This window comes from Protopterus annectens, chromosome 2.part2, assembly GCF_019279795.1.
Source record: "Protopterus annectens isolate FY-2018-M chromosome 2.part2, PAN1.0, whole genome shotgun sequence".
Taxonomy (NCBI): Eukaryota; Metazoa; Chordata; order Ceratodontiformes; family Protopteridae; genus Protopterus; species Protopterus annectens.
In genome coordinates, this window is record NC_056730.1 from 838,607,542 (window position 1) to 838,630,550 (window position 23,009).

Genomic DNA, 23,009 nt, shown 5'->3' on the forward strand with positions numbered 1-23,009 from the left:
CAATTGTTAAATAAATAATGTACAGGTCAAATATAAACTTATCATCCACTATCATCCCTAATAATTTGATACGAGAAGTTACTTCAATGGTTGTACTATCTAGAGAGAGTTCTTTAAATTTTGTTTTTTCATGTGAGAGGGATTTGGAGAAAAAAGTAGTAGTTTGGTCTTTTTTGGGTTGAGCATGAGCTGTGAGTTATGATGCCATGTTTCAGTGGATATTAAAGGTTCCTGAATAGTTTTATGGAGGTGTACCATGTTGTCAGATGTGATGATGAGAATTGAATGATCTGTGTATTGTATTAGGGTGACCTATTGTATGGATATGTAGAGGCTATTGACGAAAATGTTAAAGAGGAGAGGACCAAGGATAGAGCCTTGTGGTATATGTGGTATTCCGGTGGTGACTGAGAGGGAAGGAGAGAGCATGGAGTGTCATTTTACTATTGGAGAGGTAGCTTTTGAACTACAGAAGGACGGGTTGAAAGAGACCTAGTGAGGTCATTTGAAGTAGATGTTTGCTGTGACAATCTGTATTGAATGCTTTAGACAATTCTAGAAATAAGCTTTGATGCTGTACGTGGGAGAGAAGGTGGGACACACATGTTGGTAAAACAGTTTTGGGCTGTGTTATGTTTATGTATGTGTATATGTGTATGTGTGTTTGTTTGTATGTATGTGCCTGCACTCCTGTGTGTATGAATGCCACACATGCATGTACATACACACAAACACACACACATATTGTGGGCATTTCTTTTCTTTTTTTTTTTTTGCATAAAAATAGTTTTGTGCTTACACTTGGCTCCACAGGTCAGACTGAATTCAAATGTTTCTCTGGAAGAATGCCATTTGAATTCAGTCTGACCTCCTTGTGAACCAGATTTTGTATTCACAAGAGTCATAGAGATTCCATGATACGAGTCATGAGATTCAGAGGTGAATCTTGAAGAATTTGTTCAGTCCTAATGTACGGTACAACTTACTTTCTATGGTATGTTTTTTTTTTTTACATTTTACCTACTGTACAGTGTCCTAACAATTTAGGGACATATGAGGCAACTGTCATCTATGCCAACTTGTAGGGGGTACCAATTGTTAACAAAAACATTTGACAGTTCACAAGCTGTCATTTAAGCCATATCTTAATAGGCAGCTTGTAAACAGTTTGCATAACTGTCAGCCTGTCATGTATTTTAATGGGAGTTGAGCTACCTTAAAATTGAACACATAAAAAGTTAGTTTACATGCTGTCGTTCTTGTATTTACTTAATGGCAACTTGTAAACTGGACAATTGTTTAAAAAGTTTGGCAGTTTACAAGCGGCTATTAAGTGATTTTTGGACAGTGTGTGTGTGTGTGTGTGTGTGTGTGTGTGTGTGTGTGTGTGTGGGGTACAACATTTCTATGATGCAGCCCTGCTGCTGTAGCAAAAGTGTAAATTACAGTGGTTAAGGAGCCTCTTCCAAAAACTCTTCATTAACAAATTATTTCCATTCTTCTTTTATGATATAGTCCAGAGTATATCTAATAGCAATCTCTAACAAATAATCTGCTTGTTGTCACCCTTGTGTCTGCATGGAATTTCACTTTCATCACAAAGCACTTCTGTTTGTTTTGACAGATTTAAGGTATAGCATAACATGTAAAACACCACACTATCTTACAGTTCTGGATAACAATATTAGTACCTCAAGTCATATAATGTCTAGGTAGTCAAAAAAAAAAAAGTATAAATAGTGAAGGGAATGAGAGTATGTAAAACTGAAAGTGCGTTATACTGATGAATTAATTTACTTATTATTCTATCAGGAAAGAGTAACAGTTATGTTTTGAAAAAGCCAAATATAAAATAGAACATATTTAGAATGAAAATATTCATATTTTGTTAAAGTATAGTGTCAGTTAGTACTGCCTTATAGGAATTAAACCCATAAGGTTGCCGGACTCAAGTTTAATGCCCAAAGACCAGAAAATCATGAGTTCTATCGATAAACTAGGCACTTGCATTTGTGTTTCACTACTGAGAGTATAGTACAACAAAATTGTGGTTGCTCACTCCTGACATTATCTTTAGGATAAAACGAAGGACTCATATCTTTTACATAAGTACTAGTTCAATTAAATGTAAAAAAAATATCACAGCACCTATCTGTGAAAAGCAGAGGCCTTTTTTATTTTGAAGCAGTATTGGAAAAGCATTTTATTTTATTTATTTATAATTTGTTCACTGGTTTGATGCACTGATTCACAAGGGAGCTATTTCAGTTATAACCATGGTATGTAGTAAAAGGCTACAACTTTTAGCTCAGTGCAAAATAATGTGGCTCATTTACAGAATAAACAAACTAGAAGCACAGAAAATAATCAGTTGTAAGAGAAAACAACAACAATTGTAAATGACAACATCCTGTATTTACAATAAAATTATGATCAGGAAGGTGGTGACCAAATAGGCTCAAGATTGTCACTATAACAACAGATATAACTTAGAAGGTGAAGAAAGTGTAGGAGTGGGGATCTGGGGGGTTTTGTTTGATCCTTGGGTGCTATAACAATAGATAAACCTTAGAAAGTGAAGAAAGTGTAGGAGTGGGGATCTGGGGGGTTTTGTTTGATCCTTGGGTGCTATAACAATAGATAAAACTTAGAAGGTGAAGAAAGTGTAGGAGTGGGGATCTGGGGGTTTTGTTTGATCCCTGTGTGCTATAACAATAGATATAACTTAGACGGTGAAGAAAGTGTAGGAGTGGGGATCTGGGGGTTTTTGTTTGATCCCTGGGTGCTATAACAATAGATATAACTTAGAAGGATAGGAGCAATTTTACTTATATTCATTTTGACTATGACCTGATGAGAGAAGGGAGTCTTTATGCTTTTTTACCCAAGTATGGAGAAGGCATGGTCTGTTAGAGTGAGTTTATTTTGTGGTCTACAGAGAATCTGGACATTCCTGCCATGTTACCATATCTCTCAAGATGAGCCATGAAGAGATGTTTGGAGTTCCGTATCAATCACCTAGAGTTATAAGGCCAACAGGGTCTAGCTCAACACATAAAACTTTCCCAGGCTACTTTAGCCCATCTTCTTTACTGACAGTGCTGCTTGTCTAAGGCCCAATCTTCAGTCTCTTTATCCATTGTTAAAGTCAGTTGTACTGATAAATGGCCCCAGGCTATCATTTCTTTGGAGAGTGGTTTGGTGTCTGAATCCTTTTTTGTACTTCAGATATGGTATGTTGTTGCTGACAGACTACATTTCAGGTCAGTCCATCCCATTTGCTTCTTGCTCCACTATCAATATCAGGGACTCAAAGGCATCTTCTCTAGTGACATGTTTTGACATGGGTCCTGAGCCCTTTCTGACTGTCGCTGGTTCAAGAACCATTCCCATTGATTAGAACTGTCAGTATCATCACTGATGCTGACGGATACTTTGAGGTTCATTACTTTCCAACTCAATGATTTTACTGTCGATGTTTTCTTCAACATCAGTGTTCCTATCTTCAATTCCTTTCAAGCTGGTGCATCTGTTGAAATCAGTGATTGACCTACTGAAGTCATCCTTGGTCCTGTCCCATTGCAGCTAAGCACTCCATTCCACAAGTTGGCCATTCATCTGTTGACACTAAAGTCATTTGAGGAAGTCTTGATGCACCAATTTTAGCATTTCAACTATCTATATTCAAATTCAGCAGTTTCTTTTCCCTTATTTACCCCTTGGAAAGGTGCTCCAGAGATGCAATCATTGAGAAGAGACCTTTGGAATCTCTTCATACTTTTGCTCCTATTTCGCATTATTCCTAAATTCCTGGTGAAGGCCAAGTCCTAAAAGGTAAAGATTATCTTAATAACTCTTTTTGACCCAATGAAGTATGTGTGTGAGGGTGTCTCTGTGTGTGTGTGTGTGTGTGTGTGTGTGTGTGTGTGTGTGTGTGTGTGTGTGTGTGTGTGTGTGTGTGTGTGTGTGTGTGTGTGTGCGAGCACACATACATTTGTGTACTTCTGAATGGGTGGTTTCTGTAGGAGGGATAGTTAGGTGGCAGATAGAGTAGGGAGTGGGTATGGGCAATGGGTGAGTGTATCCATGGGTGCAAACAAGGGGATGAAGCAGTCTTATATACAGTAAGCTACTGTGTGTGTGTGTGGGGGGGGTAGCTGCCATACCTTTTAACTCTCCTAGACTAATGAGAAAAGCCTGTAATACTGGTAGAGAGGCAATTAGACACCAGGGACTTCATATCTCTTATCTGTCCAAAATTTTGCAGACTGTCCATACATTTGCCTCATGTTTTTGGTTTGTTCGTCATAAAATGTGTGGTTTGTTGATAAATCCTTGAGGACAGAAGTGACTAAATAATGACAGACATTTAAGTTTCAGATTCTACACACTACAGGAAGTTCATGCTAATGCAAAAACCTGGTATGCTAGCATCTGTTTTAAAATCTTTTCTGATTTGGGGCCTTTTTAGTGAATGAGATGGGTACTTGCTTCAACATTATGCATAAGCAGCCAATGGTGACTACTGCAGGAAATTGCTTATTAGAACTATTAAGTACACCATGAAATTCAAAGATATTCAAATTAATCTGATAATAAGGTCCAGCGGTATAACTAGGGTGGGAGAAGGGGAAAGCTGCCTTGAGAAAAAAATGTTAGATGTCATAATCATCAGATCCTAATTGTTCTTCAGTGCATTACCAGCATTCAGGAGTAAATACTGGTATTGCATTTACAGTCAGAACTGAACCGCTGCAGCATGCCATGTATTCAGTACATTACCAGGATTCCAGTAGTGTATTTGTGGTCAGACTTTAGAAATGAAGCTGTGTATTGTTCCATACGTGGTATAAATTGTAGCAGCTGCAGTTTAACAAAATGATAAAAAAAATCTTTTTTTTCTTCCCACTTATGAGGAGAGGAGTTTTTCTAATATTTGGGTGGAGGCCAGATAAGAGGACAACAAAAGCTATACTTCTAATAAAGTGTCTCATTGTGGCTAATCATGTCAATGACTCACATTTCCGCCGGTCACATAAGCTACCCCTTTTGGCCACAGCAGTTTACATGAGTGCAGGAAAAAGGGCAAATATACACTTGCCCAAAAAACATGAACACTCACAGCACCCGCTAAAAAACACCTGGGTGGGGGGCTACTCCTCTAACCCCCCCAATGTGGAGGGATTCACCCCCACACTCCCAAACCCCCAAATGTAGGAGGTTTCACCCCCACAACCCCAACTATATATATATATATATATATATATATATATATATATATATATATATATATATATATACCAACTCTGGGACCACACTACAGTAGAGAAAGGGCATAATTCCCCATGTTGGGCAAGTGTTTACTTGCCCTGGTTAAACTTTGACCATTTGGTGTTTCCTGGATTGGGATTCTTATTTCAAGATTATCATTTTTGTGATTTTCTGAAGTCAAGATATAGAAGGGGACCCATATATGTATATATATATATATATATATATATATATATATATATATATATAGTTTCCCTTTAGAAGGTCGAACAGCTGAAATCTCGAAATTCATATGGCCGAGACCATATGCTCAAAATTTCAGAAGCTCGACTTTCTGAATGGGGATTGGCATACAGTGCAGACTGAGAGATTTCCATTTCTGAGTTGTAGTGAGATCTTGAAGTTAGAATAAATAAGTAGCGGAGGGTGTAAGGGCTGCAGGGTGGCTTGCCCTCCTGCAGAAACATTGTTTTGTGTTTCATTGTTTTTTTTGAAGTTCCCTTTCAGAAGGTTGAGCTTCTGAATTTCGAGCATATGGCTTTGGCCATATGCTCCGAGATTTCAGCCATTCGACCTTCTAAAGGGGAACCATATATATATATGGTTCCCTATCAGAAGCCTGAAACACTATAAGCCTGATCCTGAAACCACAAATAATGCTAATATATATATAAAAATAATATCTATTCAGGATTTTAATTTTCAGTCTATAGTTTTCAGGATTTTGATTTTCAGGCTTATAGTGTTTCAGGCTTCTGATATATATATATATATATATATATATATATATATATATATATATATATATATATATATATATATATATATATATATGTGAAAAATGCTTGTTTTTATGGAATAAATTAGAGCTTTCCTATGGTTATAGGATACAGTAACAGCACAAATATATGAATAAAGATAGTGGATTGTAAACCTAGGTGTGCAAAATGTGGCTGACTTGCAAATTATTAATTTGAGCTCTAGGTTCTACTGCCAGTCTTATCACAAATATTTAATTAATGGAATTGTCAATTAATACATGTTTATAATCAGTGAAATATTTTAAATAAGAAGCTGCTAAGATGCGTCATTGATTATTGTACTCCCAATGACACATTTTCCTTTCTGTAGCTGATTATATTATAGAACGAAGCAGAGGAACCTTTGGTGAAGTCAACATCTCATGGATAATAGAGCCAACCTTCACAGAAGATGTCTATCCACCTTGGGGAACCATAACATTTCAAGATGCAGAACACTCTAAAAACATTACAGTTTATTCTGTGGCTGATGAGGTAAGGTAATCTTTGACAAATCAGTAGTTACCAAAGGAACAAGTCCTAAAGCAAGATATATACTATAAGCACATATCATCCCTGTCTTCTAGGCTTTACTTTTCTACTTTGTAAGGTTTATGGTAAAATGATTGACATTAAAGTTGTTGAGGGACCATTCTGATAAATAGAAGTAGTCAAAATGGTTCCTAGCTGAAAGGAGAACCACACTCAAAAAATATACATCAGCAAAGACTGTCAACCAAATCCCATGTTTGGGGAAGCACCCCTCACCTGCAAATTTCGAAAATAATCTCAGAAGTCAACACATTATCAGAAAAAAAGTTTTTTTTTCTTTTTAGGAATTTGGAGAAAATGTTTTGCGTTGGGTCTGACGAGTTGTGATTTGTCAAACTCTAATATAATGGAAATGAGTATGGGAAATGGTTACTGTAGTTATCAGCCTCATTTTTATATTGTGTTCTGTGCATATCTGAAGGCACTTTTCTAAGGGTACTGTGACTTTCCTTTTGTTAAAGCAACTTCAAGTACTTTCTTGTTCATTTATCACTACTTTGTAGATCCTGTTAAAATCAAAAAACAACACTATGTCTGTGTCCATTTCTTTTATGCAGATATAAATGCATGAGTGAAACCAGAGTTGTCTTTTTTTTGGAGAGTCCTAGGTAGACTATTCTCACTTTCTCAGTTTTCTCCTATCATCTGATTTGGCACATGTGAGATACTATCACAGCTGTTCTCCTGATGAATCAGAACATCTAAAATGGCTTGTTTCTTCTCTTTATGTGTGTGTGCCACATATAACTTGTTGGAGATTTTAGGGAGTGGCCAGACATGGTAGTTACTTTTAATGCCTTTAAAATTCTGCATGTAAAGTTGATGAAACTGTTTATATTGGTGTAGATAACAAATAGATACTTCAGTATAAAAAAATCTGTATTTTTTGAGCCAGCAGTTATTTTTTCAACTCTGTTCCTGGGAAGAACTTCCTTTTATCATGACTAAATGGGGACTACTAAATTTGATGGTCATGCCTCCCATTCCTGTTATATTCTTCCTTTCCAGCATAATCTCATCACATGCATTCCTTGGAGTCTTATATGCCATCATTATACCTCCCCCCATTCTAATCTTTTCCAGTGAAAATCTGATTTCCTTCTGCATCTGGGAATAGCTCATGTGACTGAAATAGAACAAAAAGGAAAGAAAATAAAACTACCCTTCAACTGCTTTATGCAAGATTTAAAAACAAAGTCAATAAAAAATGAAGAACAAAGATCCAAAATCAGGAACAGATTTTAAAAATTGATGTAGTTTCTCATTGGCATGCATTTTCTGAAGAATATGAAGTCTGCCATACTCAATGATTGATTTAGCAGGGATTTATCAGAAAAAACACATATGAAGAACAAGCCAAAAGATGAGGTACAATCAGGAACATTCTACAAAGACAGGGATATTTGAGAGGTACATAATTTTATCTTTGACAGAAATTGTAGCCACAAGTATTCCAGATTATTTTCGCACAAATGCATCCTTACCCTGCACAGCCAAATAGTTAATGAAAGAAATTACATTAAGAAGGTAAGTTGCTTTTATTGGCAAACAGATCCCACCTGCAGTCAGCAGCTATTTTACTATGTAGATGGTACATCTCATCAGACTAGGATTAAAAAAAGATATCCCAACCTCTCAGCATTTCCCCTGCTGATCTTTGCCGGGACAAATATGCACACACAGTACTGACTTCAGTCCTTAACAATAAGACAGAACAACCACAATTTTTGTCTAATTGACCAAAAACATAATGTGAAATTGGGGACCATTCACTTGTATGCAGCCAAACTGGTCTAAGTTACATTCTTATTTTTGAAAACAGTCAGTTACGCCTAACAACAGCAAACATTGAGCTTATGTTTTCAGGGACACAGGCAAGTTCTGCATGTATGCAAGCAACCAGTTCAGACACCCGAGTGAAAGCAAATATTCCGAGACACATTCTTGTTAAAAAAAAAAAAAAAGCTTGCAAAGTTAATGACTGTTGCATTCATGACATAAGCTACCTAAAATGAACTTGCAGTTCTGAATGTGAAAAATTTATTTCATGTGGCCACGAGCTTTGCTAGGATGAGTCCCTCTGAAATCATGGGTCAGTTGCAGCTGCCTAAAATTACCATATTATAATCTACCACTGCATGTAGCCTCTATCAACCCATGTCAATAATCATGCGTGCATGGGTGAGGTTAATAACTACCAAATCACTATCTTTTTCACAACTGATTGAATGCTGAGCCACCCAGTAGAAGAGGCTTATAGTTAAAGTTCTAATATATCTGTATTGCATATGGCTATCGACTAGACTGCATTGTTAACCTTTATTTGTGTTTAGGAATATAGGAATAATGCAGAAATAAAAAAAAAAAGAAGGCTCCCTCCATCAAATTCATATACTCCTAGAAGCCTACCAGCTGGAAGCATATTTAATCTGTAAGACCCGAGTCTTAATGTGAAAGAAAACAAAACAGGGGATTGGCACACTGAGGATTGCACTGGCAATATCATCTTAACTAAGTATCTGCATCATAGAGTATAACCATCTGCAGAGGCATAGCTAGGGCAAGGTATAAGGGTCAGCTGCCCTATGTGCAAAGTGTTAGGGGAGTGATCGGCAGATGCTGATCGAGCAGTAGTGCAGTACTGCGTTTGTAACCAGGGCTGAAGCACTTCAGTGCTTTGTATGTGGTATTCAGCTGGTGCAGTAACCTTGAACATCATTACAAGACCGGCTGTCATATTTGCTCATCTAAATATTACTTGCAAGTTCATGCTTTACCATATATAAATCTTCAACAATCATCGTATGTGTTATATTACCAGTTGTGCCTTAAGTCTAACTGTACAATACATAGTTTGCATATAGCTTGTATCTGTGTCATCCAGATGCTACCTATATATAAACTAGCATATCTTTATGCAATATACTAAGTACCCATATGTGAGCAATAATTTGTATATTTAATTTTGGTTGTGGCCATTGGCCCAAATCATGGCTTAAAAGTCATTTCTGTACTGGTGTTCTACCTCTTATTGAGGTTTTAGCATATGTACTACTTTGGCAAACTATATGTTTTATTGATAGCATGTGTAAAATGCAGTACCATGGTTTTGCTATGATATTGTGCACTGCCTTCTTCTATAAAATTTTTCAGTAATTTTTTTTTTGTTGACTACGTATATTGTATATATTGACTGTATATTCTTATGTACAACAACAAAAATCACAGGTTACTAGTAGAAAATGCAATTATTACAGGATATGTTATGAAATAGAGAATAATCATAGTATGGGTTGATTCTGGAGACAGAAAGAAAGCCAGAAAAGGACAGTTATTAGGACAGCCAGTAATTATATGCTGAAACATTAAAGTTAACTCCAGAAAAAGAAAAGCGGCTCATTGAATTTGCTCTTGTCTGTTTCCAAAGTACTGAAACCCTTATGTCCATGTTAAGACTCATCTCAGACTGTTACTGCTTATAGTTATTTATCAAACTGTTCCTTAGTCCTTGCTATTGGCAGCTTTAAAGACATACCTGTATTATAAACATGACACTTTTTTATTGCTGGAAATAAAACAAATCAAATGAAGTCCCTGATCCTTTATGATCCAGTGTAGCAGCTGCAATAATATTAAGAATTTGTTGTGCTTATCTGAGTGGCAAATTTTATTTTTTACCCAGTATTTCAACTTAAGATAATTAAAAAAAAAAAAAAAACTGTGTTCCTGTTTTAGATACCAGAAGAAATGGAGAGCTTCACAATCCGACTTATGAATGTCTCTGGAGAAGCAAGACTTGGAAGTCTACTGACAGCAACATTGCAGATTACAAAAAATGATGATGCTGTTTTCTTTGCAGGTTAGTTTATTGTAGCTGCCTTAGAAGCACGATGCATTATCTGACAAAATCAGATTTACTGAATTCACACAGTGCTCTGTTTTGGTATGCATTTTATCTGGTTGAGAGCTCTATGACATTATGCATAAAATGAAGGATTACATGTTTCCATTCTGTAGTTAATTTCCTCTTTAGGCCAGTAGTTTTTGTCACTTCAAATATTTAGGGCCATGTATTGCTTTGACTCATCACTTCTGGTTGCAGGGTTCTATTTGTAGAGCTGTGATCTTTGCATTATTCATGAGAGAGTGCAGACCTTGCATTTTATAATTGTAATGTTAACATTTTTCTGTAGGTGGATGACATGACAATCTTCTCCATTGAGAAGACAACTGAACTGATCTGCCACAAGAAAACATTTGTGACAATCAAAATGTTGTCTTTCATTATTACCTAGTAAAAACTCTCCAGTATTAATTTGATTCGTTACTACTTAAGAAAACAAAGGTTTTCCACCCTGTTTTCATATTCTTAGCTAAAGAGGCAAGAGTATCAGACTGGAGAATAGACCTTGTTTTTCTGTTCAGCTTAGTGTGCCAGATGAGCCAGCTACAGCTCTGCATGACGTTGTGTGGTTAATGGTGTGGTATATATTATTTTTATTGAGACTGAGTGTTTTCTTGTACTCAGGCATAGGAGTATTCTATGCAGAGGGTTTAAAATAGCAAGGCAGTCCTTCAATGCTTTGATTTCAGGCACAGGTCTCATCTCCCTCTCCACAAGGGAGGAAAAAATACTTGCATCTCAAACTTCCGCCCTATTGCCTTACTCTCCCTGAACTCTAAAATCCTTAAAAAGTGCATCCACCTCCAACTTATGCCATTTCTCACCCAAAATAACCTCCTCACACCCATCCAGCATGGCTTCCACCCTGGCCACAGCACCAACACAGCCCTAATCTCTTTCTTAGATTCCATTAATAAAGCCAGAGACTCAGGACAGCTAGTATCTACTGTTCTACTCGATTTGTCCAAGGCGTTCGACACTATCTCCCACAACCATCTTCTTTACCATCTCTCTAACCTTCACATCTCACCAAAAACTCTTTCCTGGTTCTCCAGCTACCTATCAGAAAGATCTCAGGCTGTCAAATGGAAAAAGACCATCTCTTCCTTCTTACCCACCCCCACTGGTGTCCCACAGGGATCCATCCTCGGTCCTATGCTATTTAACATCTTCATGAATAACTTCCACACTGCTACATCTGACACCAAAATCATTCAATATGCAGATGACTCTACCCTAATCTGCTCTGCCTCAAACCTCCCTGAACTGCTGTCTAAAACCCAGACTGCCTTCTCCAAAACTGAAAACTGGATGCACCAAAACCACCTCTCTCATAACGCTAGCGAATCCAAAATTCTTCTATTCTCACCCTCTAAGAACTACTCCTTCAATAAAAGTGACTTCAAAATCCTCAGCCAAACAAACACACCTATAGAAGTCATCAATTCCGCTAAACTTCTCGGCATAATTGTTGACGAATAACTAAAGTTCGATATACATGTTCAACAAAACATAAAAAAAAACACCAAAAGCTAGGTACATTGTACAGGAACAACCACTTTCTCTCTAACACAACAAGGCACACTTTGGCCTCTACATTTCTCCTTCCTTCCTTACGATATGGTGCACCTCTCCTAGCCAACCTGTCTTCCTCTACCACCTCTAAACTAGAAAGCTGCTCCAATAAAATCGCTAAATTTGCCTCCAAAGCCAAAAACTCCACTCATCACTGCCTCCCCCTACAATCCCTGAACTGGCTAGAACTACCAAACCACTTAGATTACCTACAACTCTCCATAGCACACTCACTCATATTTTATCCTGCTAAATACCCTGCTCTAACCAATATCCTTCCACCTTATATTCCCAACAGAGCCCTTAGATCTGAACATCAGAACTTAATTTCTATCCACAAACCTAAACATCCTGCTGGCCAGATGCTCCTCTCCTATGCTCTTGGCAGCAAATGGAACTCCCCCCCACTAAGAACCACCCCAAACACTGAAATTTTCAAGGCCCTACTTTTCAAACACCTGTCTACTAAACGGAAATGCCCCTGCCTCCTTCCTACTTAATCTGGGACCACTTCTAGTATAAAAGTCTCCTCTTTCTGATACATTTACCCTATCTTCCTCCTATAGACTTATTCCTTCAACTATATCTATCTCTCCCGCAATTCTCCTGCAGCTTTATCCCTCTACTTAACCACTTCTACTACTTCTACCCCTAGAGCTAGATTTGCTCACCAAAACTGGTAAATACCACCTAATCCTTCTACTCCCATCCTTCTACTCCTACAGCTATACTTGCTCAACAAAACTTGTAAATAACTACACAATCCTTCTACTCCCATAACTATACCTGCTCAACAAAACATGTAAATATTGTAAATACTGAGCACAAATTTCTATCTCTAATACTTTCACTCAAAACGCTACTACTATTTCTCCTTCCTTTCAACCTTAACTATCTTTTAGGAATCTCTAAGAAATACTGCTATACTATGCAAATGTAGTAACCATAACTTAAGTATGAATTGTACTCTCATACTGTCCTGTATTCCTTGAAATCGTATTCTGCAAAATGTTTAATGCTTTCTAAATTCTTGATTGTGTTGAAATCCTGTATGTAATATTTTTTATGCATTTTCAGAGCTTTTCTCCCCGGGGCTCCACTGAAAATGGGCCATGTTGACCCAGTGGACTTCCCCGGTAATCAAACTGGAATAAATATAAATAAATACAATCTAAGACTGTGGTAAGATATGGAGAAGAGAGAGAGAGAGAGACAGTAATCTTTTGTTATAAGATAACCACTGCAGTCTTTCATTTATCATTATGAGAAACCTTTGTTCCATTTCCAGATGTACCAGATGGTGTGTATGTTACAGGACAGGGTATAGTATTCTATAATTGGTGCAAGAGCTGTTTAATGTGGCAGTCACTTCTCTGGCACAACTGTTAAACTAATGGAAGATCAGGTAGGCAACTCTGTATGCTTTTCAGATAGTGTTCTATGTATGTACATAGTGGGAGAGGTAAATTACTTAATGCACTGAAGTATTACCGTTTGATTGCAGTTAAAAGTACACATTTATATATCAACATAAATAATACACTGATACCTTGATGCTGATTTTAAGATGTAGTCATTCAGTATTATGTGCTTTGGTATCAGTTCCCATTATTGCAGATGTACATGACTTTGTGTATCAAAGTTCAGAGTTTTCCACATCACAACGCATCTCCTCCATCAACACTCTGTAGGTTCAGTTTCTTGAGGACCTCCTTAGGCACTGAAGATAGCATCTCAAGTGCCCTGCATGGTTTAGAGCTGTGGTCTGATAGGTACATCACATGAATTAATGTCAGACATTAAGTCCTCTATTTAAGGTTCTGCTGCTTCATTCAGCCTTGGCCATCTGTCTTTAATTTGGTTCATTTCTGGTTATCCATTCTTTATTGGGTATGAAACTGGTCATCTATTCTTCATTGTGTAAAGCTCTGGTCATATGTCCTTCTTGGTGTACAGTTGTGATCATCTGATATTCCACTAAAACACATTCAGATTTTAATAGTTATGAATGCATTCTTCACTTGGCATCCCCCAGAACAAATTTGAAGATCAGAAGCACTGTCATAAAAAGAGCTCAACCTAAGTGTTATTTGTCAGGCTTGGAACCATATATAAAATGTGCTCTCCAATGCTAAAACTTTTGGTTGGTTTCTCATCCATAGGCCTAAATAGTTTGTTCAGTATTGCTGTTCTAATGTCAGGTTTCAAAACATCCAAGCTGACTTTAAATTCCACTTTATTAACAGTTTTGCAGGCATTCAATTAGTAGTTATGTGGATAGCATTTTGATTAGCATAATGAAAATTGTCTGTATTGTACTGCAGTAGTTTGTCATCTGGAACTACAGCTTAAATAGGATTCTTGATTGTTTCAACTAATGTGGTTGCTAACCTAGTTGTGGTTAGATGATGAACAGATATGATGTACATGATACCATTTTGTTTTGTTTTGTATCACTAACAAACTGTTCAGATAGGCCATTACTTATGAGGACTGGTTGTCCCACTGAAATATTGTTTTCATTAGGTGGTTGATTCTGAACACACATGATATCTAACCATTTGGAGTATGGATCCATGGGAGTAAAGAACCACAGATTCCAAGAATGACTATAATGTGAGGTCACTGTTCCTAAGGGTATTGATGGTGGTGTATTTCAGATATTTGGACCATCTGAATTTCAGGAGAGCTTTCTGCTAAGTAGTTGCTTGCCTGTAGTGTGTAGGCTGTATGAGTAAAGAAGATCATTCATTTGGGATTATATGGCTGTTTCTAGTCTAGGAAAATGAGAAAAGATTGGATGAGACTGTTTCTGAAGATATCTAAGGAGCTTCCAGCTATAGAGAAGATGAAATTTCTCTCTATCTAGAAATGAAGGGATGGAGATGGAGAAACAGAATAAATGACAGTGAAGATGTAGGAGGTATTTCCATAGGTCTTAAGGATGTGAAAATGAAGGCCACTGTCATTTAGCCTATCATGTGAAGAGAACAGCTTCAGGTCTGACTTAGGAGGATGAATGTGATATATACCTTCAACTTATTATACAGCTACCTGTCGGAGTCAGTGAAGTGTCATAGTTTTAAAATGTCCTTAGCACTTGACTCTGCTACTGACTGTGACATCTTTTTAACTCCTTCCAGCTGTCACTTGGAATGGCCATTATTGTACTACTATCAATATAATTTTCATCTTTATACATGCACCTACAGACACACACACACACACACACATATATATATATATATATGTATATATATATATATATATATATATATATATACATACATGCATACATACATATTTATACATCTGTGTGGGTGTCTGTATACATCTGTGTATGTATATATATATATCTATATATCTATCTATATATATATATCTCTATATATCTATCTATCTATCTATATATATATATATATATATATATATATATATATATATTATTTTACTTTTGTTGACCGGGAAAGAACAACTGGACACAGTTCCTTTTTCAGCGGAGGCCCAGGGAGAAAAGCTCCACATAAGTAAAGACAGCATTGACATATACAGTTAATACAATAGTAAGAGATCACATGAGCATGATCAGCTCACATATTAAGCAGAAACTAACAGAAGGCAATGTTTTTGTTTTAACACATCTAAGTAAGTTCAGTAAACAGACAATTTACAATTTATACACGAGCAATAGACATCATGAGATGTTCAGTAACACATATTTCAGTTAGTGGAAGTATTTACAATATAGCTAGTAGTCCACGCGAAAGAAGATGGCAGTCATATTTACATATTTAATATTTTGACTATTTTACAATTGTGAAGTACAGTATGTGGTTATCAATTACTGTCTTAATAGTTTTAAATGAAAGAGGTTTGTTAGTAAAAAGTGACAGAAGAGTTAGTAGAATTAAGAGGAGAATTTCCAATATGGTGCTGTAGCAGTGAGATGGGATGTCCTTCAAGAATGCAACTGCAGTCATAACATGTGGGTTGTCCTGCCTCAGGCAGCCCTCGGTCGGCTGGATTCCAAAGTCTGGGTCCGACGTCGGCTGATGTCGCATTTCTCTCCGACATCAGAGTGGCTGGAGTATATAAGCATCAGCCGACGCCATTTTCTTCAGTCTTTCTTGCCACGCGGTGCCCGAAGCAGAAGCAGTTCGCAAGTGCCGGACGGTCAGCTCCTGTATTCTACGATACCGAAGTCATCAAAAAAGCTAAGTACCCCATTGGGGACCTTTTCTTGCCTCAGCCGATGTCAGAAATTACTGAAAAAGTTAACAATTGTCTTTTTTGTGGTAAACAAATACCTCATAAGGATTTCCACTCTTACTGCCTCCCTTGCCTGGGCCCAGACCACGACGTCTCGGCCTGTGTAGCCTGTGCTCGCTTCAACAAGCGCACTCTCAGGAGAGTTCGCTGAAGATTTTTTCGGCGATAAATTTGCTTACACCATGCCGTCGGATCTTCCGACATCGCAAACTCCCAAAAAGCGAAAAGACCGGGACTGACATCCTCGGCCCGCGTCTACCACCGACTCCATGCCAAAACCTAGCGTGAGTGCTCCGGTTCCCTCTGAGAAGGTCTCTCCACCGCTCCGAACTGAAGACACCGCATTACCGACGACTCCGATTCCAGACATTGCTCCGACGCCAGTTATAGACCTTCCTCCAGATACCGAAACCGAGGAAATGCCCAAGACCATTGCTGTAGACAAGGTCACTCCTGCACGTGGAGCTGCCAGGCCTCCTATGGCCATGTCTATTAAGGCCTACACTAGGGCTAAGGCAGCCAGCAAAACTAAGCATATTACTTCCAAATCCTTACCTCAGCCGACTCCGGAGACACAAATTATGTCCATGGCTGCTGATTTAATTTCCATGATTAGAGGTTCACAGGTCCATCCGGAGAGAGCATCCCAGCATCCTCCTGATAAAAGGCCCCGGGTTGAACCCTCTGACCCTTCTCCTTCAGATGAAGTCTCTGAGGGCTCTGTCCACTCTGATAGCCAGGAAGAGCTCTTCCAGACCTATGAGGACTCGGATGCAGAAGATTTCATACCTTTGGCCTCCCCTCCTGAGGATATTTCTTTTGGGGAAGTTCTGCACACCATGAGGGAACATTTCAAGTGGCATGGTCTGGAATATTCTGATTTTCGGAAACGCCTTAGGACTTTCCTAAAGAAGCCTCAGCACAGGCCCTTAGCTATTCCTCCTGTACTTGATGTTCTGGATGATTTGTATTCTGATTCTAGTGCTACCCCTGATTCTCTTCCTCCTGCTCCAGCCAAGCCAGACAGGTATTACAGGGTCCCAGGAACCCATTCCCATTTATTCAGGGCCCATACTGCTGATTTGGAAACTATTTCACAGGGGCCTAAAGGAGTTTCAGCCTCCACCTCCAAAAATCCTTTGCCCTCCAACAGGGAAGCAAGGTCATTAGAGTGATGGGGTAAAAAGGTTTACACATCCACTACCTTATCTATGAGAGCTTTAAATTGCCTTTTTCATATGTTCCAATATCAGGATTATCTATTAGAAGATTTACAAAAAACATTAGCTTCTCCTGATCCTTTAGACAGGAAGACTTTGCAGGAAGCTGTACATAACACTCAGCAAGTAAGCAATCACTTCCTGCAGTGTGGATATGATGCACTGGAAGCTTCATGTAGGGCAGCTATGACAGGGGCAGTGATGCGTAGACATGCTTGGTTAAAAGATCAACCTCTACCAGAACATGTGAAAGCAAAACTTCTGGATGCACCTTTGGAAAAGAACAAGCCTTTTGGTGCAAATGCTAAGGAAGTGTTAAAGACCATCGAAGAAAAAGCAAAATCAGTTCAAACTGTGAAGGATTTCCTCCAGGTTCAACCCCCCAGATTCAGTAGGAATTGGCCTTCAAAAAACTGGTCCTTTCCTAATCCAGAAAAGTTTCAAAGGGGTAAGAACAGACGTGGCCGAGGAAGAGGCCAATACAGAGGCCCTTACAGGGGACGACAATGGCAGCCAGGAAACCAAAGAAGTGACGCAGGGATTTCACCTGGCCAACAACCACAAACTCAATGACTTTCCTCTACTACCGCCTACCAGGGAACAACTAGAAGCTCCCTTGGGCGGAAAATTATCTCTGTTTGCAAAAAACTGGCACAGACTGACAAAGGACAAATGGATTTTGGACATTATAGACCGAGGGTACAGGTTTCATTTTCATACCTTACCAAGAAAACAAGGCATGCCAAATCTACCCATTCCCATTTATTCAGGGCCCATACTGCTGATTTGGAAACTATTTCACAGGGGCCTAAAGGAGTTTCAGCCTCCACCTCCAAAAATCCTTTGCCCTCCAACAGGGAAGCAAGGTCATTAGAGTGATGGGGTAAAAAGGTTTACACATCCACTACCTTATCTATGAGAGCTTTAAATTGCCTTTTTCATATGTTCCAATATCAGGATTATCTATTAGAAGATTTACAAAAAACATTAGCTTCTCCTGATCCTTTAGACAGGAAGACTTTGCAGGAAGCTGTACATAACACTCAGCAAGTAAGCAATCACTTCCTGCAGTGTGGATATGATGCACTGGAAGCTTCATGTAGGGCAGCTATGACAGGAGCAGTGATGCGTAGACATGCTTGGTTAAAAGATCAATCTCTACCAGATCATGTAAAAGCAAAACTTCTGGATGCACCTTTGGAAAAGAACAAGCTTTTTGGTGCAAATGCTAAGGAAGTGTTAAAGACCATCGAAGAAAAAGCAAAATCAGTTCAAACTGTGAAGGATTTCCTCCAGGTTCAACCCCCCAGATTCAGTAGGAATTGGCCTTCAAAAAACTGGTCCTTTCCTAATCCAGGAAAGTTTCAAAGGGGTAAGAACAGACGTGGCCGAGGAAGAGGCCAATACAGAGGCCCTTACAGGGGCGACAATGGCAGCCAGGAAACCAAAGAAGTGGCGAGGGATTTCACCTGGCCAACAACCACAAACTCAATGACTTTCCTCTACTACGCCTACCAGGGAACAACTAGAAGCTCCCTTGGGAAAATTATCTCTGTTTGCAAAAAACTGGCACAGACTGACAAAGGACAAATGGATTTTGGACATTATAGACCGAGGGTACAGGTTTCATTTTCATACCTTACCAAGAAAACAAGGCATGCCAAATCTACCACAACATCAAAGGGCAGAGGCTATCAAGCAAATCTCTCTGCTGACTCAAATGAAAGCAATAGAAAGAGTTCCACAACAAGAACAAGAGCAGGGGTTTTACTCAAGACTGTTCCTTGTTCCAAGAAAAGAATCTCAATGGAGACCAATACTGGACTTGTCCGCATTAAATACCTTTCTCATAGTACCAAAGTTCAAAATGCTGACTCTACAGCAACTTCTTCCCATGCTGGGCAAGGAGTCGTGGCTGATTACTCTGGACCTCAAGGAGGCATACCTGCATGTCCCTATCAGACACAGCTACAGAAGATACCTCAGATTTCTTGCAGGGCCAGAGCATTATCAATTCTCAGCATTGCCATTTGGCTTATCTACTGTGCCCAGAGTGTTTACAAAATGCCTGGCTTCAGTAATTGCTCATTGCAGGCTCCAGGGTATACAAATTTACCCGTACCTGGACGACTGCCTCATACAAGCGGACGACAAATTGATGTTGACAAAAAACCTGGATTATGTCATACGATTACTTCAAGCTCTGGGATACACAGTCAACTTCCAAAAGTCAAGACTGCAGCCATCCCAGCAAATAATCTTCTTAGGAGCCAAACTAGACACAGCCTCTCAGATGGCTTACCTGACAGAAGACAAGCAAGAGAAGTTAACTCAATACTTCAAAGGTTTAGCAAAACTCACCCAGATGACTGCAAGGAGATTCCTACAGGCCCTGGGTTACATGGCATCCTGCATTCTACTGGTTCCATTAGCAAAACTACACACGAGAAAGCTTCAATGGTACCTAAAAAGCATTTGGTCTCAGCACAGCAACAACTTGGAGACAATCATACCACTCATTCCATGCCTACAAAAGGAATTCCTATGGTGGGCCTCGATGAGCCAGGAAAACACAGGTATGTCATTCAAAAAACCACAGATAACACAGACCATGACGACAGACACCTCAGACCTCGAATGGGGGGGCGCACATGGAAGGCAGATGTATACAAGGACAATGGTCTCCAAAGGAAACACATCTGCATATAAACCAAAAGGAAATGCTGGCAGTAATGCATGCTATCGAGGTTTTTCAAAACCAACTCCAGCAAGGCCACTTAATGATACGGACAGACAACACCACGGTGATGTGGTACATAAACAAGCAGGGGGGCACCCACTCTTACCCCCTTTGCAGACTGACAATGCAGCTTTGGGAGAAATCACTGAGTCTAAACATCCAGTTACAATCCCAGTTTGTTCCAGGAAAAGACAATGTGTTGGCGGACAGCCTAAGCAGGAATTTCACAGATCCACACGAGTGGAGGTTACATCCGAAGGCTTTCAGGCTCACTTCGACATGGGGCAAGCCAGAAGTGGACCTATTTGCCTCTCACCTCAATCATCTTCTACCAAAATTTTGCACAAGGACATACCATCCAAAGGCTTGGAAAATAGATGCCCTTTCATTCAACTGGAACTCCCTAGCAATCTATGCATTCCCACCCCTGCCACTGATGACCTCAGTATTACTAAAGATCAAAGCAGAGAAGCCCAAGGGAATCATAATAGCTCCGTATTGGCCAAGACAACACTGGTACCCACTACTACGGAGCATATGTCACACCAGGAGGTGGGCCCTCCCTCAGTGGCCTCTACTTTTGACTCAACACAATTTCGAAACACTGCATCCAAACCTTCAGACACTGCAGCTAACAGCCTGGGAGATCCCATAAATAACTTCAGCTTATCTCTCTCTAAGGAAGTTCAGCGGATACTAACAGAGGCTCGAAGACCATCCACCAGAAAGGTCTACTTAGCAAAGTGGAAAAGATTCAGCAATTGGAATACCAGCAAAGGACATGATGCATCACTACTGAACATCCCACTTATCTTGGAATATTTGGCAGATATGTTACAGAGCGACCTCTCATATTCTTCAATAAAGATACATGCATCTGCTATTTCAGCTAGATACAACACTGATCCTCCTGTTTTCTCTCACCCCTTACTAAGACAATTCCTCAGGGGAATCAAGAACATTAAGCCACCAAGAAAGGCCCCAGTGCCAGCCTGGGACCTCAATTTTGTCTTAGAAAAACTGACTCTACCTCCTTTTGAGGCAGCAGCTTCAGTTGACTTGCAATTTCTCTCATGGAAAACAGCTTTCCTGTTGGCAATTACCTCAGCAAGAAGGGTTTCGGAGCTACAGGCCCTAATGGCAATACCACCCTTCATTATTTTCCACAGAGACAGGGTTTCATTAAGGACCAACCCTACCTTTATGCCAAAGGTGGTATCTAGGGTTTCTCTAAATCAAGCCATTCATCTGCCTGCTTTCTTCCCCAATCCTGAGAATAAGGGGGAAAGACGTTTGCATACCTTGGACATTCATAGACAACTTCGATACTACCTGGACAGAGCCAAGGCCAGTAGGAAGTCTGAACAGCTTTTGTAGCTTACGCCCTGCAGTCCAAGGAAAAGCAATTTCAAAACAGACTATTTCTAAATGGATTGGACATTGCATCAGATTCTGTAATTCCTTTCATGGAAAGACTGTTCCAGCCTATGTCAGACCACATTCCACCAGAGCTACAGCCACCTCTACAGCATTTTTAAGAGGGTGCCTACAAAGGACATTCTAGAAGCTGCTACATGGAGCTCCGTGCATACATTCTCCAAACACTACAATCTCCCTCTATATTCCAGATCCAGAGCAGGCTTTGCTTGGCAGTCCTGCAGGGTTTGATTGCCACACCATCTCTTTCCTAGAGCATACCTCCTCCCCAGCTAAGCTATGGTATTCTACCCACATGTTATGACTGCAGTTGCATTCTTGAAGGACATAGTACAGTTTTGTACCTACCATAAATGTAGATGTCCGATAGACATGCAACTGCAGTCAGGTTTTCCTCCCTCCATACCCCTCTATGCTTAGGGTCCACTCCTATCCCCTTACTCTTAGCTGGGGATATCTGTTATGGTGTATTTGTTTTATTGCTCATGTATTTGTTTGGAATCCTGTTTTTGTCTTCCAATTTGATTACAGCCTTCCTTGGAGGGCACCTGGCATCTGGGGCAAGAAACACTGAAGAAAATGGCGTCGGCTGATGCTTATATACTCCAGCCGCTCTGACGTCGGAGAGAAATGCGACATCAGCCGGCGTCGGACCCAGACTTTGGAATCCGGCCGACCGAGGGCTGCCTGAGGCAGGACAACCCACATGTTATGACTGCAGTTGCATGTCTATCGGACATCTACATTTATGGTAGGTACAAAACTGTACTTTTTGCAGATTGGTAGATGCTGGTTAAGAATTATTGTTTATCCTGGGTTAGTACAAGAACATAGCCATGTATTGGACAGATACACTTTGTGTTTTTTTTAAAGTGTGAAAGGTTAGTAATATTTGTTGTATCTGCAGGGATGTTATTCCAGACTTTTCCTATATAGTTTGAGATAGTCTCCTGCAGTGTTGTTGGCTTTGACAGATTTTAGTAGGAATTTGTTGCTTGATCGAAGGATGCGGTTACTTGTGTAGGGGAGAAGGAGATTCTGAAGGGAAGGAATTTTATTGGATTGGTTCAAAATCTTGTGGGCTACAGTGAGTTGGTTATAGAGTAGAAGTCGGGGAAGTTCCAGCCACTTCATCTGTTTGAGTGCTGTACAGTGGTGTGACGTAAAAGGAGAGTCTGTGGCGAATCTAACAGTTTTGTTATAACATGATTCCAATTTAGCAAGGTCAGTTTTCTTTATGT

The 23,009-nt window shown here is 39.4% G+C and overlaps 1 protein-coding gene across 1 annotated transcript in view; it reads left to right on the forward strand.

The window, feature by feature from the left end:
* The window catches only part of ADGRV1 (adhesion G protein-coupled receptor V1), a 3,979,741-nt gene that overhangs the window by 368,203 nt on the left and 3,588,529 nt on the right, over positions 1–23,009 (forward strand). Inside the window, exons 15-16 of the mRNA XM_044064182.1 lie at positions 6,403–6,566; positions 10,359–10,482. Of these exons, the coding sequence (XP_043920117.1) occupies positions 6,403–6,566; positions 10,359–10,482 (288 nt within the window). The remainder of the gene's footprint in view (positions 1–6,402; positions 6,567–10,358; positions 10,483–23,009) is intronic.